We start from the raw sequence: 17,878 nt of genomic DNA, 5'->3' as shown, positions 1-17,878 counted from the left end.
TTGTTACTGACATGTGTTGTCACGTCACTTCTTGATTTCCTTCAATATATAAAATACGTTTGTGTTATTTGTTCCCGTTTTATTTAACTCTCAGTTATCTTACAAATAACCATCAGTTTATGTATTTCCGTTGCCGCTATAACAACAAATACTAAAAAGTACGGAACCCTCGGTGGGCGAGTCCGACTCGCACTTGTCCGGTTTTTTCAAATACAAACCAATCGGTGATCAGAGTTCAATACGTTCGAAATGGCGCCAAGATGACACTTTTACGATTAGGCGCCACTTTGACGTTTTGCGTAGGTGCCTTGCCAAGTTTATAAGTCAAAGACCTTATAAACCATTGCGAATAAACCATTTGTATTTGTATTTATAAATCCCTTGGTGAAAGTGGCGGTAATTTTGAGTAGTTACATTTAGGGTTGCCAGATGGTCGGGATTTGGTGGGATTCTCCCGATTTTTAGCATGTGTTCCCGATTCCCGACAAAGTGAAAATTGTCCCGAAAACAGCTTCGCGTTATCCATACTAATATTATAAAGGCGAAAGTGTGTCTGTCTGTCTGTTACCTCTTCACGCTTAAGCCGCTGAACCGATTTAGTTGAAATTTGGTACCTATAGATATAGTTTGAGTCCCGGGGAAGGGCTCTATGGGCAGAGCAGCTGACGTAGTGTAAAATATCGTTGTTTTTAATACAATTACTTTATATTAATGTTTTTTTTTCCCGACTTAAGTCCCAAAATCCCGAAAAAAATTTTTTTTCCCGATAATAGCGCCTTACGATCTGGCAACCCTAGTTACATTACGTACAATTTATACATAAGTTATCCATAACGAACGACTCATCTTTTTTAACAAAGCCGTCTAAATAAGAATGAGAAATAATATTAAAATAGCAATTATTTTCTCTTGTGTTTTAATTTTTGAGCTGTGCAATAAAGAGTTATTGTATTGTATTAATACCTACGTACTAATTATCTTTTCTGCGATTTCAATTGCGACAGCAACTTTACTTCATACTCCGCCATAACCGTGAGTAAGTAGCAGCTTGCAGTTCTGTCCGATGGATTTTAGCTGTCTGCTAGAGTACAGACTGTTACATCAACTAGAATTAAGTGTTTATTAACGGACTGATGAACGGCATTGAGCTGTGAACTGCGAAGATTTCATACAATAAAATTTTACAGGCGGCGCGCTGGTCTGAATAAGCGCTAAATCGGGAGTTATGGAAAACCAGGGCGGAAGGCTTTTGCCCCGCAGTGCAGACACTCAAATAGGGTAAGAAAAAAAATTTGCAAATGTTTGAGATTTGTGAGAGGGGGTTTGGTGCAACTGACTCTAAATGCAATACCGATTATAGGAATTACAGGTTTCTATTGAACATGAAAGACTGCAACCAAAATGAGTACCGCGAAAATTGAATCGCTTTTTCGGACGCCATCGGTATTTTCTGCGTTTCGATATTTTCAATAGTCAGCCAGGACCGTGAACCTACTAGGGATTACTCCAAGCGAATTGAAATACCGGTCGTACGCACACATTAACAATAGTACCAAAGTCCAACACAGGTAAGGAAAATTATTAAATGACGCGTCATCGACTATATATCTAACCACAAAGTACGTATTGTGACTATTGTGGTGGGTGTGTTCAGGAAAACTGTTGTTCATTCATAAGAATTTATAAGAAAGGTCTACAGTCCACGTATGTTTATTTGCTTATTTCGTATGATAAATGTCCTTGATAAACATATTTAAGTTCTACTTGTATGTTCTGATAGTCGCGGCCAGGGCATAAATTAAGTAACCTACACGTATAATTTGATTAATTTGGATATGGGCCAAAAATACTAAATGATGAAAATTTCAACCAATTTCAATTTCATTTCAAATGATATAAATGAAAAGATGTCTGTTTAAAATATGTGGGTGTTAAAAAAATCTACCATATTTTCCTCACAAATAAATTCATTTTTTTTTCTTGTAACTGGCAGGAAGTCGCGCAGGATCCGGACAGGTGGCACGCTCTCGTTTCGGAGACCAAGATTCTCTTTGGATCGCTGAGCCAAAATAGTTAGTTATTTTTTTTTCTTGTATATATGATAGCATGGGCCTTACAAGTTAATACTTCTTGAAGAATATTTAGGGAGGTACGAGATAACATTTTAATGTTCATTACGTGAATTTATGTCTTCTTTATTACTCTTCTTGGGAACACTTCACAACTAAAAGAAAACAATTTTTTTTTACTATTTTTAACCCTCCCAAGTACACAAAGCTGCCAGTTCACGTCAAGATTTCGCGTTGTCTCAGCTATTTTTAGTATCACAAATGCCAAAATGCGTTATACAATTTATTTTTGTATACACACGTGCAAACCTTGGCACTAGTCTGGACTCTAAATTCATTTCGTATTCATTATTAAACAAGACTTAATCCCTATTGTTATAAGGCTCTGATTCAATAGTACTCAAGTGGTAGTTATAATAATAAATTACGCAGATTTATGTCCTTAAGACAAATGAATAACTACAATTACGTGCTTGAATGGAACTAGTTTTAGAACTGTGTGGAGGCATTGCACATTTTACGCGGTTATTACACTGATGAGGTATATGCTTCGGTGTGTGAGCGAAACAGCGCTATGCACGTATATGGCGATGCCCCACTCGCACACTGGAGCAGCGTGCGCATCCGCATACAATGTGAATATGCCTTAGGGTGGTATTCCATTCCATCTTTCCAATGTGTATTTTGTCTCACATTTTGCTTAATGAGAGAGTGAGACACAATGACATTGGATTAAGAAATTGGACAGGAACCCTTAGACAATAGTCTTCTAGATAAAGAAGTTTGCCAAAAGGGGGGCAGTCCTTTGGACTGCCACGATTATTATAAATACCACGCAATTGTAGACCTTCTTGAATATAAATGAAGGTTCATTTTTAACTGCACCTGTTGTAATGTATAGACGACATTGGCGGCCAAAGATTTAAATTTGTAGCATTACGTGGCATTACTATATTGTTTATTTATGTAATGAATACAACATTATGTATTAATTTGTAATTAATTTACAATTTTAACACTTACATTCATACCGTTGGCACAGAATAAATAATAGTGCTAGGCAGGTACAGAAGACTCACTCTCTAAAAAAACGCGTCTGTTACGATTAGGACAGATATGACCGCTAGGTGGCGCAAGCGTATGGCTAGCCACCAACATTGGTGTGGGACGGATGTACTTGTAGCTACTTGTTGCGACGCGACAAAAACGCAGAACGAGCCACGCCTGCCATTGGCACATTACAAGTACATAATTACATATTACAACTAGGAAAAATGCCGTTGGAAAATGTAGGTAGTTTCTTTAAGTGGTATATGTAAAAATGCATGTATTTAATTAAACAAGTAATGTTTGGTAAGAATCTATAGAACTAAAACTAATCTTTTCCAGGATACCACCCACGCACACACAGGATAAAAGGTAGTGCTACCTACCTAGGATAGATCTGTGCTTAATCTATCCACTGAGGTCCCAGACATTAGGGTAAGGCATAGTGCACACACACACTACAATTTTTTGTAAGACTTTTGGTGGTTGACTGGAGAATGCCATTTGACAATAAGTCTGTCACATTGTTGAATGCATTTTGATAGATAGATAGATAGATAGATAGATAATTTCTTTATTCATACCCACAACATACACGGCATTGAAAAACTACAAGATATTACATTAAAAAATTATGAAGCCATGTGTCGTGGCACAGAAAAGGCGCTGGCTCAGCATTGTGATGCGGCAAGCCACATCGCTGGTATTCTGCCAGTACCTTACATACAAATATGCAACGCTTATTTTGTGCTATAAAGTACATAAAAATAAATAATTAAGATCAATAAAGTCTGCCCATAAGTAAAAACACAGGTAAATCCAAACAGTTGAACAGGTTGTAAGCCTTGATCCACTAACTGTTACCGAGTACTTTTCATGGCATTGAAAGTCAGTAAACTGTGTTTGTTTACACTGTTGCCAATCGGGAAAAGTATTGCTTAATCGATTTTATTATTGATCACAGTAAAGAAATTGTAATTTTAATAATGTTACTTATTTATTTTGTATTCATTTCTATATAAGGGAAGTTTGTTTAAAATATATTTGCTAAATAATCAAAATTTAAAATAGTAGTATCGGATTTTGTAAAAATTTATAGTTTATAACATTGATGTAAAATATATTTAGGTGTGCTATAAAATACCTTATATAAATTAATACAAAAATAACATTCCAGATAAATAATTAAATATGTATAAACAACAAAATACAAATTTATTTTTATTGCCTTATAGTGTTATATCCACTGTATTTCAACTTTTTTTTTAGGGTTCCGCACCCAAAGGGTAAAATGGGACCCTATTACTAAGACTCCGCTGTCCGTCCGTCCGTCCGTCCGTCTGTCACGAGGCTGTATCTCACGAACCGTGATAGCTAGACAGTTGAAATTTTCACAGATGATGTATTTCTGTTGCCGCTATAACAACAAATACTAAAAAAGTACGGAACCCTCGGTGGGCGAGTCCGACTCGCACTTGTCCGGTTTTTAATTTTAGAGCACGGTAAATACTTAGAAAAAGAAGTTTAAATATTTCTATTTAGAAACTTAATTTGTAGTTTATTATTTAACGAGTATTAGCCGTGATCCGTTTTCACGACGAACCTGAACACGAAAATAAATAAAAAAACGCGACTGCGAGTGCACAGTGTACAGCAAAATAAAGAAGCAAATATTTAATCATAATTAATTCTATTTAAAACTCACCAAATGGTCACTTTTCCACGCCTCAAGGTATACTAACACCTTATTCTTACAAATCACTATTTAATCGTTAGTATTTCACTTTATATTATTAATATTCCGAATGATTACTTAACACGATTTGAACTTTAGAAAACGAGGTAAGCTACGCACAGCTACGCAAACCGCAAATGACAGTATTGAAACATTTGAATGACAGTCTTGACAGACAAAGTAATGTTGCCATGTGTAAATTATTAGGACCACCACAGACTAATACATAAAGGCAATCCGACACGACCTTCAATAATTACTTAAGTGCTCTACGGACGGTGGTGATTTATCAACACAACTAGTATATAGTCTGGCAAACCAAAATTATCAGTAAATAAGAACAAAAAAAGCTAAACACATCCCTTTCTTTTGCGTGCTAGTAATAGTGTAAGACAAAGACAGTATGATTCTCTCTCTATGTTTGAAATTGAGACAGTCCTTGGCCAAACTATGAGATATAGATGGTCAAGCAAATCTTGTCAGTAGAAACAGGCGCGAAATTCGAATTTTCTATGAGACGATATCCCTTCGCGCCTACATATTTCAAATTTGCCGCCTTTTTCTACTGACAAGATCTGCTTGACCAAGTATATTATATTACATTAGCATTAGAGCGACAAAAGTAATAGGGGATATTACTGCAATGCCGCCAGAGTGCAGCACTACCGACTCAGTAAATTCATAGACTAACTTATACATACTGTGCCTTAAACTGTTTTTTGACAAGTTTTCACAGACAATAAAATATGACATTGATGCAATTTGGCTCGCCGAATTCAACCGCCGATAATGACCGATATTGCCGATAAAATGAGGTGCGGACGCAAGAATACCAATTTTTGACGCCAGTATTTTCGTTCTGGGGCATTTTTTCAAATTAGAGGGCTCTAATATCACCATAAATCTAAAATTGGTGATTAAATCGGAAATTGACGCCAATTTCAATTCTGATCAAATCGGTCGATTTCATCATCCCGTCTTGACACTGCTTAACTCTAAAATAAAATAGTACAGCCTGGCGAAAAAAGAGTAGAAATTAAAAAGTACCTAAGATAGAACCTGATAGAACTAAGCGCTATGCATCCAGCTTTATCATGTGAACGGCTAAAGGCCCCAGTACGCAATGGGCCATCGCCGGCCACTCCAAGGGACGCAGCCATGCGGTAGAATGAGATAGCAATATCACCTGCTCCCTCTAACGCATAAATGCGTCCCTTGGAATGGCCGGCGATGGCCCATTGTGTACTGGGGCCTTAACCCTTATATTATACCTAAGAACTGATGTAAAAAGTAATGAAATAAACGCATTTGTATTTGTAAAAAGTGGCAGCACTGTAGTGTCGTCCCTTTCAAATCAATATATTTAAGAGAACGAGACGACACTACAGTGCTGCCACTTTTTAATTTCTACTCTTTTTTGCCAGGCTGTAGGTGTCTGTAGAGACCTTTATTAAACTCAGAAAGTAATGTATACTGTCTATGGCACGAACCGTACCAATGTTGTGGTTTAGTTTGACCGTGTATTACTGCTTTAAGCAATGAGAATCAATGACACTGACAATGACACATAATGTCATTCATTGTCATTCTTCATATTGTCGAAGTTTGTTTCTCCTGAAAACTTAGTTTTGTGATATTTTAATTTAATTGCGTACTGTAATGAAAATACTTCCTCTGATCATAAGATTAATGAGCTTCTGAAATGGCGGACATTGAGAACACTACAATCTTTACGGAATGCTGTCGAACCTGCATGGCCAATTCAACAACGAACATGATTAATATTTTTGCTGTTAAAAACTCAGTGAGTCCAGCTGATATAATAACAACTTGTACTTCAATTAAGGTAAGAAAACTTAGTCATCTTTGAATACCTACAATTTATAAACTTACAATAGTTTTTGCACTAACAAGACATGGGTTTGACTTTTTATTCTTTATTCAGACAAACACTAGAGGTATACGTTAACAGCTGCAGGATGCCAAGACACTTAGGCCCACCTGCACCATTCCACTAATACGGAGTTAACCGGTTAAACCTAGAGATGCCACGAATATTCGGCAACTATTCGGTATTCGGCCTATTCGGCCACTTTGCCGAATATTCGGTATTCGGCCGAATGTTGTCTACTATTCGGCCGAATACCGAATATCTATTGCACCTGCCTAAAAAGAAAAATTACACAAAAAAAAACAAAAACTAGGTATATTTAATATTTAAAATGTATTCTTGGAAAGTAGCTAAATACGAAGGCACGTTTTTGACCGTTTTTTGATTACAATATAGATTATTTTTATCATGGGTGTGATTTGATTGACTCTAACTACATTCAGTAATTCTGTTCAACATAAAAATATAAATCGTAGCAAACGTTGTGCTTTGTTGGCGAACAGTTTTCATAATAATTGTGACTCAAAATGTTCGCATGTCATGCCGAATATTCGGTCGCCGAATATTCGGTATTCGGCCGAGAGAGGGGCCGAATATGACGTATTCGGTATTCGGCCAAATTCACTATTCGGGGCGTCTCTAGTTAAACCTGGAGTTACCATGGTTACCAGTACAATTTGACACTCGGTTAACGGTTTAACCGCTTAACCCCGGGTTAGTGGGATGGTGCAAGTGGGCCTTATACTGTTAATACATAGTTTGAATCTACTTTCTAAAAAATTTAATACTTAATAAGTTACTTTTTATTATTTCAGATAAGCTATACAGATGTATTACCGAAGAATATTTGTGATGGTTGTTACAAATCTTTAATAGACTTTTACGAATTTAAAAAACATGCTGAAGAAGTTGATTTTAAATTTCACACCAAAGAAATAGAACATCAGACAGTGGAAATAAAATTTGAAGAACCTCAACATTTAGATATTAAAGTTGAGTCCGATGAACAAGAATGTGCTCAGGACTCAACATATGAAGGCAGTTTGACTTCAGAACCTATCCAGGAACTGTCAAATGTACAACACAAGAGAAAACAATTACATAAATGTGATATATGTGACAAAGAATTTCCAAAAAAATTTAAACTAGAGAGACACAAACGCACACATGAAAATTATTCATACACTTGCGATTTGTGCTCGGAAAAATTCAAATACCATAACACGTACGTGAAGCATTTAGTGCAACACAATCAAGTAAATAAAGTAGAAACCGGAGACCAGAATGAGAACCAAAGCTTTGACTGTAATATATGTTCGGCAGGTTTTAAGTCCATGCAATCATTATCTGCGCATATGCGTAAACATTGTAACAAAGCCCGTATACTAAGTTGTGCGGTATGCCAGAAAGTATTTAAGAAAACAAGTCACTTGAAAAGACACGAACTTATCCATGAGACGAATAGGCCGTACAAGTGTTCTATTTGTCCAAGGACATTTACGTCGGAGATTATTTATAAGGAACACGAGAACAAGCATGCGGGTGTGAAGAGTCATATTTGTCCATTCTGTTCAAAGGCGTTTTCACATTTATCAACGCTGAATACACATATCAAAATACATACTAAAGAGAAATCATATTTGTGTCCATTCTGCGGAAAGAAATTTGACACTAATACTAATCTAAATGAACACACAAAGAGGCATATAGGATTGAAGTTGTTTGCTTGCAGTTTGTGTCCAAAACGATTTGTCAGCAAAGGTAAGACAGTTGCATGTTTCTTTAAAATAAAATAACTAACAAAAAACTTTATTTTTTTATTCGAATAAATTTCATAAACTCAAGGAAAATGTGACCAAAGACCTTATACACTTTTACCTGTAGTATACAACATATGTCTAAAAAAAAATTTGACCCAAAGACAGCCAGACCTACACTAACTTTTCGTGGGTCGGATTGTATGAAACTTGCCCTTTTTACGGGCTGAAACTGGCAGTCCATTGGAGATCACTGGTATATAACAACTTCTACGCTTAGTTTATTCATTAATATACACGTCCACATAATTCTAGGTGAACTAAAGTCCCACGGCACCACACATTCAGGAGAACGGGAATACACTTGCGAGCAGTGTGGCGGGTCCTTTACCAAACGCAGTTCATTGGCCAAACATATGTTGAGGCATCGTGGCATCAAGCCACACCAGTGCGACGCCTGTCCCATGAAGTAAGTAAAGAAATCATGTTTCACTTTTTACTGCAGTAAAAGTCTGTAGCGTTTAAAAATTTTGGGCTCTTGCACAATAGTATGAACTTCCTTTCCAATCTATCGAAGTATCGAATATTTTGTAATCCAAGTACTTGAACACAAAAGTAAGCCTAGTTTGTGGCACGCCGTGAGCCATGTAAGCAATGCTCAATAATTCTGAAATATTGTTAGGTATCAATATTTCAGAATACCTTCATACATAGAGTACCTTTAGTATAGGTATACTATAACAATGAAATTTTGTCAACTAGGATCACTAGAGTCAGACCAAGACAAGTCTGCAACGATTTTGATAGCACACGCAGTGCAAGTGTTATTTATACGTCACGATTTCATATAATTCGACGTTTGCAGACGTGTCTTGGTCTAACTCTAGCTAGCATTAGCACTCTTGCCTTATTTTATGTTTTACCGCGAAATGTCACTGATTTAAAGTCACATGCTTAGTTCTGTGAAGTTCTTACTCATGATTCGGTCAAATTGCGTTTTTTGAAAAACAAATTATAGCCAGCATTCGATGAATGTAGTATGATACCTTTGGGTATGGTGCTTTACGCACACTAGCGTCCCATGCCCTCCCCCTGCGGCAACCCCCCCCTTTTAGCATGAAATATGTCCCGGTTGAGAGTTTTTTTATGTTTTGGGGAAAGTATACAATATAGGAAAAAAAGTGTCAATAAAAAAAATGATCGCTATTAAATTCTTAACAAAAAAGGTTATATTTTTTTTTTGATATGACGCACCATATTCGCTTGTTATGGCTAGATGAACCTCGACAAAATTTAAGCGTTGAAAAACTTGTTGCAGATCAATATAACATAGTATGTGATAGTACTGAAATATTTTTTTTTCTACTCGCGTACTTTTATTTGTCATTTAAAGGGTCGTGCACACACCTTTAAGACCCTACCTTATAGTTGTCAAGACAAGTCTTTAGTCTATTCCCCAAAAAAGAATTTGTGCATACACGCAGTATCTTTTTGGCGATTTTACGATACTTCGTGTAATGACCACTTAAAAAATATTGAATGAAGTACAGTGTTGCCAACCTTATTTTAAATCTCATCTCTGATAAATAAGTGAACCATAGACATTTTTTTTTAATTTCATTCATTCATTCATTCTTTTCCCGCCCTCCATTTTTGCTACTTATTGAATTAAAAATATTTGTTAAATTTACAATTTTGTTTCAAAGTTAGTGCTTGATCGTAGAAAAAGTATTGTATGCAACGTTGTTTAACTGAGTCAAAAAATACTCGAGCGCCACTCGCCTTTTTTGACCTCTCTTAAACAACGGTTGCATAAAATACTATTACACGGAGAATAATTTTGCAAGCTTATTTTCCGTATAAGATTTCTTTCAGTACTATCACGTACTATGTTATATTGAACTTCAACAAGTTAATGCATGAATATGGTGAGTTTTACCAAAAAGTTGCATGTAACCTTTTTTGTTTAAAATTTATTAACTTGTCCAGTCCCACGATGTGACGTCACCATAAGCGTTGCGACTCATATATGAGTCGTGGGAGAGGAGGGGAAGGATTATTTCTTACCTTGACACTTTATTCCTAACTCTAATACTTTTCACAAAAATAAAAAAAAACCGTCACTCGGGACATATTTCATGCTAAAAGGGGGGGTTGCGGCAGGGGGTGGGCATGGGACACTAGTGTGCGTAGTAGCACCATACCGATAGGTATCATACTACATTAATTGAATGCTGGCTATACTTTGTTTGTCTTCCCCATACATTAGAACACAACTTGACCGAATCATCATCCTAAAATACAGTCTTATAAAATAAGCTGCTAAAATCATGTAAAAAACCGATTACATAATATTATGCAAATAGGGTCATTTGGCATAAGTATAATCTACATACGTCATACTAAACCTTAAGTCACACTTAAGTCTATTCTAAACCCAGGTTCTCAAGCAAGGACCACCTGAAGCGTCACTACAGAATACACACAGGTGGGAAGCCATACCGCTGCGAACTGTGTGATCGCGCGTTTACACAGAGCAACGACCTTGCCAAACACAGACGGACTCATCTCGGCAACATGCTGTACAAGTTAGTATTCCAAACCATTCACAAGGACCACCCAAAGCAATACTACAGGATACACAGTGGGGAGAAATCATACCACTGCGAACTGTGCAAACACGCGTTTACGCAGAGTAAGTACTTTACCAAACACTCAGGTAGGCTCATCTCGAAAATATGATGTACGTACAAGTTAGTATTTTTTATGTTTATGTGACGTAGGTACGATTAAACTTTTTACTCAAACTGTTACATTTAATAAAGACGCTTTCTTATAGAATATTTAAATTTGTTCCCAGGTGTGTGCAATGCTCAGAAAGTTTCCGTCTAAAGACTGAACTCCAGAACCATATCTCGCAACACTTCGCCACACAACTAGCTACTGTGGTCGGTAACTTAGACTCGAAGGAAAAGCCTGTCCAAGACTACACGAGAGAAATTAGTGAGATGAATGACGTGGGAGAGAAATGTGCTGACTTTGTTTCTACTAAAGATATTTAAAACTGTTCAATGGGTTCAAGTGCTGAATGGAAGCTGTTCACAAAATTGTCTACAGTGTGTGTCCTATACAAACATGATTTTCTGAAGATGTCTGTGTAATAGGAGATTGTTTTTGTATGGAGAGGGGATTCAAAAATGCGTCATCGATTTACAACGCAGAAAAAGCTTTAAATTCATATCCATGTGTCATTTTACTGATTAAAATAGCAATAGTATTTTTTTTCCTTTTAAAGGCATGTGCACACCGGCTTGCGTGTGCGTGACGTGCACATGCGCGTGCGCTAAAATGTTGGAGCCGCACACGCACACGTCACGCCAGCGGTGTGCCGTCTCTCATAAGGAGCTGTATACTACAACGCCGCACGTGCACGTTACGCACACGCAGCCGGTGTGCACAGGACTTAAGAACCATAGAAGCACTATACAATAGTTATTTGTTTTACAAGGGGACAAAGTTGTTGTTTAACCGCTCGTGCTAATATTGATACCCGAGCAAGCAAAAGATTCCAAAATTGAACCACGAGCGTAGCGAGTGGTTCGAAAAATGGAATCTTGAGCGTTGCGAGGGTTTCAAAACACGAGGGTTAAACAAAATTTGCCCCCGAGTGAAACACAAAATTTTTCACCACAGCAACCCGAAGCAAATATAAAATATAAATGTAAAATATCAAACAAAATCAAACCAAATCAAATCCAAATGTATGCTATTAAATAATTATCATCCAAAATCACCATTTAAAAGTCAATTCTACCAGCAAACATAAGAAAACAATTCAAAATTTGCATTTGATTACTTTGCCTCACATGTGAATAAAATGCAACTTTGCTATCAGTTTTTGAAGTGCAAAGTAAGCGTTTCCGAGCTGGTGTGGTAAAAAATCATTTGTGCTTCATAATTCAACCTTTGATAAATCGAACAACGTCACTATTTAATGAGTGTTATTTTTTAACAGTACTACTATGGTTCTCAACTTCAATTTGAACTTTAGAATGCCTAAATAAAATAAGGACAACTTTTACTATTTCGCAGTAAAAGTTGTCCTTATTTTATTTAGGCCTTCAAAAGTTCAAATTGAAGTTCTCTTTGAACGCCACGCCAGTTGACGTCTTTGGCCATTAAAAGGTTAAGAAAGTGCATATTTCCTATGGACCCAATTAGCCTGGTAACCTACACCACGTTTAAGATTGTTGCTAGAGAAATAAGATTTAAGTTAAAGTAATTATACGTTTATATAGTTTTCACAAAACTAGTAATAAAACTCGTTAACCTTCATTATGATTGTTTAATTTTTGTAAGATATCCTCCTTTGTCTTTACACCAATGTGCCAACTACAATAAAAAAAGATGGCGAATTAAAGCTCGTGCCTCCTGGGTCCTTGTGTCCGTATACAAATAGGTATCATCATCATCATCAGCCTACTCTTGTCCACTGCTGGACATAGGCCTCTCCTATTGCACGTCATTGAGTACGATTTGCGACAACTCTGATCCAGCTCTTGCCAGCCGTCCTGCGAAGGTCATCGCTCCATCTAGTCTGAACTGAGGGCGTCCTACGCCACGTTTGCCGATGCGCGGTCTCCACTCGAGAACTCGTCTACCCCAACGGTTATCGGCTCTACGGCTAATATGACTAGCCCACTGTATGTAAATTAGTAGACCCTTATAGAGCTCGAGCGCGGCTGATCGAATTTAAGTGCTTGAAAAGTGAGCGCCGCATGCACGTAAAGTTGCAAAATTATTAGCTTGCGTTGCGTACAAAGTGGTTAATTCCTACGTTAACAGTAGCGCATAGAACAATGCGCCAACACCTGCCAGTGCCACTCTAATACTTTTAGAGATTATATGGGGCATTATCTATGAAAAGGGACCTTATTGTCGATGGCGCTTACGCCGCAGAGCATCGTTAATAATGGCGTAAGTGCCATCGACAATAAGGTCCCTTTTCATATATAGTATTTCAAAAGCCTTTTACTGAATACTGTTAAAGAAATCCTACATGAGGAGTATATTCCACATCCGGAGCCTGTGCTCAATGCTGTGTGGTACTGTGTTATAAACTATAGGTAAAACACCATATAGCTGTAGCAACGTTATAGAATAATACATATTTATAAAATAAAATGCATTTTCATCCTAAGTTGTATTATAACGCCAATGCTAATTTGTTTGCAGCTTTAGGACTCTAAACCTAGTAGGTACGCAATAGATAAAGTATAAGGAAAGTACAGTACAAAAGAGCTCAGCAGCGGACAATAGTAATGGGACAGAGAACGGAGGCGAGGATCCCGTCTAAGCCGAAGGGCAGAGAATATAGGAATGCTGTGGCAGAAGCGACATACAGTCGGCTGTTTTAGTTCAGAGATGTTTGAGAAACAGATAAAAATAAAACCTTTAGTCAGGTGATAGTTTGGTAACGTCGAGACCAAACGGCAATAAATAAGACATTTTATAATTAAACACGGGTGGTATTTAAACACTTGTTTTCGCTTAGGCATCACAAAATTAATGTAGACGTATAGTGAGCCATGTCCATATTCCATTTGTATTCCATACGTTATTTTAACTGTATGCGTGGCAGAGGGGGTAGCGCGACTATGCTGTCTTTATAAAATTGCGTGGTCTGTGTTTTTGCCTAATGCCCTCAATTTAACATTTAAATAAAATAATATAAAATAAAAATTTCTTGAATAAGCAAGAGTCACATCCTAATTTTTCCTTAAAAATTTCAACTTGATTTGGCATTTACTGGAAAAGCATCCCTCGCGCATCATTATAAGTACGAGTACCTATGTAAGAGCGCGATGCAATGCGAGTAAAGTTAAGTCAAATTACGTTAAGATTTATAAAGTTAGAATCTTTCTCGTAACTACATTAATATCCACCTAAGTTCAATAAAAACAACTCATTGATTTCTAAACGGACTCTAATAAGAATTGCCTTACCAATCTGTTCGAATATTCTATGCAGGGCGGGCGGGCCACCAAGCCTCCCTCTTATCAGTCCGCAGCCGAGCGCCCGCCCAGCCGCACGCGGTGAGTGTTCATACCATTTCTACTATTATTACTACTACTATACTACTATTACTACCACCTACTTACGCTACTGGAGCGTTAAAGTCCGTGCTTTAGGTTTTATATAGATCTCCGTTTGAATCGATGTTATTTGATTTAATAGAGCTTGGAGCTTTAAGATACTCATTTAATAAGGAATCTTTTAGTTCTGCTTCTGATATGAAGCAGTATTGATGAAGCTCATTATTGTTGATTGTAATTAAGATAGCGTAGTTTATGTGCAAGCAAATATATTTACCGGCCTTGAGTAGGTACCTAATACGAGTAAGTAGATTAATAATATGTTTAACGAATTATGTCGTTTATTAAAGATGTATATTTAAATTTGTTGGTTGGCGAGATATAGTTATGTGCTTATGTCTTGGTTTTCTCGTAGAAGGTAGGAAGTTTGAGGCTGAACATCCTTCTAACACATTCAGTGCCAGCGCGAGCTACGCGCTACGAGCGTAGCCGATAACACGGGAAAAACAGTATGTAGCGGAAAGCGCCTACGAACAGAGAACCCGCGTAGCGGGTCGCTGGCAGTGAATGTGTTAATAATGTTAATATCCATTACATTTTTACTTATACTTAATAAATTGATCAAAATTCTCAATCTCAACAACTTTCGGTGAATCTTTATTAAAATAATAAATAAACAAAAATCAGTTACTGATGGGTTAAACCTCACCGTAGTTGAATATTTAATAATTTTACGGTTTAGACTCACTTGTTTTAAGTCACTCGCGCGACATGTTTCGGAGAGCCTCATAATAACTCCCCCCACCATCTAAGTGGTAGACGTATAATTGACGCAAATCGGTCAAGGACCTATAATAAACTTCAGAATAACTTTAAGCTCAGAGAAATGTTCCCGTTGGTGTGCTTTCTTTTCAAAGTGCTAGAAATGTAGAAATGGATTTAATTATTTAAACTTTTGTACTTTTTCAACTCTCATTGAAGAGCAATTTCAAATATCTTTCGACTATTATTCGTGAGGACATGAAAACATCATTAATAAATAATACCTTAATTACTTATACATTTTTAAGTGGATTAGTACTAGTCCAATATCGATTGTTAGAGTCTGTGCGGAAAGAGAAGAGTCGTGGAATGTATGGGGCCCCATACTCTACTACTTATTGTGTTTCCTGTCAATACATTACGCACCGTAATATTTTATTTAAACTATAGTAGTTTATTCATGTCATAGTTCCCAATAGCAACTACGAAATAAACTTGGTATGTAACGAAAAGTTCACACATGAATACTTATTGTGTGCCGTGTCCTACGACTCCGAAAAGGTAAACCAAGTTACTTTACACAGAGCCACTGCTTCATGGATTTTTTTTTGGGAATTGTAGTTGAATTTTTTTTAACTGGCAGAATGTAAATTAATACGTACCGTAAACCGGGGTAACTTTGATTTGCGGGTCGACTTTGATAACAGCTTCCCGCCGCTACTAAAGTGCTTGTTTTGACGAGTTGAAAAATATCTTCGCAGTTATTTTTTCTTTATTGGCAACACTGATAGTTGCTTCATCGCGCAGTAATCGGATGAGAGTGGAAAATTATTATGTCGTCTAGAAAAAAAAAATTAATGGCGGGTACGCATTTCTTCCTGGTTTTATTGGTTGAAAAACTTTGACTGTATTTTGTGTCAATAATTAATATGTACATGTAATTTTATAGTGTCTTAGGTTAATCAGTGTTTATTCGTGAGTTTATAAAAAAATACCTGAATTCGACAACTTACACATGCGCACGTAGCCGGGGAATCCATGGGTCGGGGTGTCTTTGATCACTTATACGTGGTGAAATTGATCAAAATATTAAAGTAACACCATGAATTATTTTGGCAACTTACGATTTTTTTATGTACCTTTTTCAATGATAAATAGGTATCGTTTGAGACAGTGGAAGAGGTAGAGGTTGTAGAATTATAAGTTTGTATGTAAATGTTGATCTCCGGAACTGTTCATCTGATTATAAACATTCTTTTACCCGTTTCTATTGTATGGAATTAACTTTCTGGGTGGAAATTGGCTATAATTTATCCTGCGGCTTTGCTTTAGGTGTTTTAGTATACTTACGTAAGGCCACCAGCCCACCAGGATATTAATTCTACAATTAATAAATATGCATTGATTTTTTTTATAGAAACAATGCCAGAGATTACAAAAAAAATATCGGGTAACGAGACTACAGATAATAACAAGAAGACCAACTCAATGATGACCTCGCACACATAGTGGCGGGCACAAAAGCTATTCGTGCCGCATCGAAAGTATATAAATTTTATTAATAGAACTTTATACAATAAGTATAAAGGCAATATATCAAATACCCGGGTGGCGGTGCACAGACCAAATTTACTTAAACGGAAAAGCTTGCAATTCAAAAATCTGTTGCTAAGTGAGATAATAACTTAAATTCCTACGTTATTTATAGTAAATGATGTAATAAGCGCTCAAAGTTATTAATTTGTATCATTTAGTATGTTATCAAAGTAACCCCACAACTTAAAAATATAAATAACTTAAAAAGTACTTAACCGATTTTTTTATTTTTTACGGGTTTTTTAGTAGGTCTACTTTAGATTGTCAGCAAAAAAAAATGTAGTTTCAAAGTAACCCCCATTCTCAATATAACTTTGATCGCGTTGTTTTTATTTATTTCTGAAAAAAAACATAAGTCCTAATTTTTTTTTATTTGGTAGACGGAAAGAAGAGAAAAAACCGATTATTATATTTTTATTTCATATTTTCACGTATATTAGGATCGTCAAAAAATGATGCCAAACTCTAAAATTGATCAAAGTAACCCCGGTTTACGGTACCTATATAGAATGTCTATTACCTAATAGACGATCCTAATATACGTGAAAATATGAAATAAAAATATAATAATCGGTTTTTTCTCTTCTAGGTAATAGACATTCTATATAGGTTCCGTAAACCGGGGTTACTTTGATCAATTTTAGAGTTTGGCACCATTTTTTGACGATCCTAATATACGTGAAAATATGAAATAAAAATATAATAATCGGTTTTTTCTCTTCTAGGTAATAGACATTCTATATAGGTTCCGTAAACCGGGGTTACTTTGATCAATTTTAGAGTTTGGCACCATTTTTTGACGATCCTAATACCTATGTAGGCCTAAAACGGAAACGTAAATTCCCCTACTACTTCGCGCCAATCTACAGACGACGGTGCCGCCCCCTATACTTCACGCCGTAATTACCTACGTATACAGCTCTTAA

At 36.5% G+C, this 17,878-nt stretch overlaps 1 protein-coding gene across 1 annotated transcript; it reads left to right on the top strand.

Moving 5' to 3' along the window:
- Window positions 1-6,466: 6,466 nt before the first annotated feature.
- LOC134797106 (zinc finger protein 660-like) lies at window positions 6,467-11,818 on the top strand. Its single transcript, XM_063769336.1, has 5 exons — window positions 6,467-6,697; window positions 7,558-8,503; window positions 8,815-8,968; window positions 10,941-11,087; window positions 11,360-11,818. Exons 1-5 carry the CDS (start codon window positions 6,554-6,556, stop codon window positions 11,559-11,561), a joined length of 1,593 nt encoding a protein of 530 aa, XP_063625406.1. The 5' UTR covers window positions 6,467-6,553; the 3' UTR covers window positions 11,562-11,818.
- Window positions 11,819-17,878: the final 6,060 nt, after the last annotated feature.

Source organism: Cydia splendana, chromosome 14 (assembly GCF_910591565.1).
Source record: "Cydia splendana chromosome 14, ilCydSple1.2, whole genome shotgun sequence".
Classification (NCBI taxonomy): domain Eukaryota; kingdom Metazoa; phylum Arthropoda; class Insecta; order Lepidoptera; family Tortricidae; genus Cydia; species Cydia splendana.
The sequence above is the reverse complement of the archived record's forward strand: the minus strand, read 5'-3'. Positions and strand labels throughout refer to the sequence as shown.

Bases quoted from the DNA above. Each gene is read 5' to 3' on its own strand.
- LOC134797106 (XM_063769336.1), top strand. From the start codon at position 6,554: ATGGCGGACATTGAGAACACTACAATCTTTACGGAATGCTGTCGAACC. The intron at 8,504-8,814 runs GTAAGACAGTTG...ACATAATTCTAG, and splicing joins AAAACGATTTGTCAGCAAAG to GTGAACTAAAGTCCCACGGC. The intron at 11,088-11,359 runs GTTAGTATTCCA...ATTTGTTCCCAG, and splicing joins CTCGGCAACATGCTGTACAA to GTGTGTGCAATGCTCAGAAA.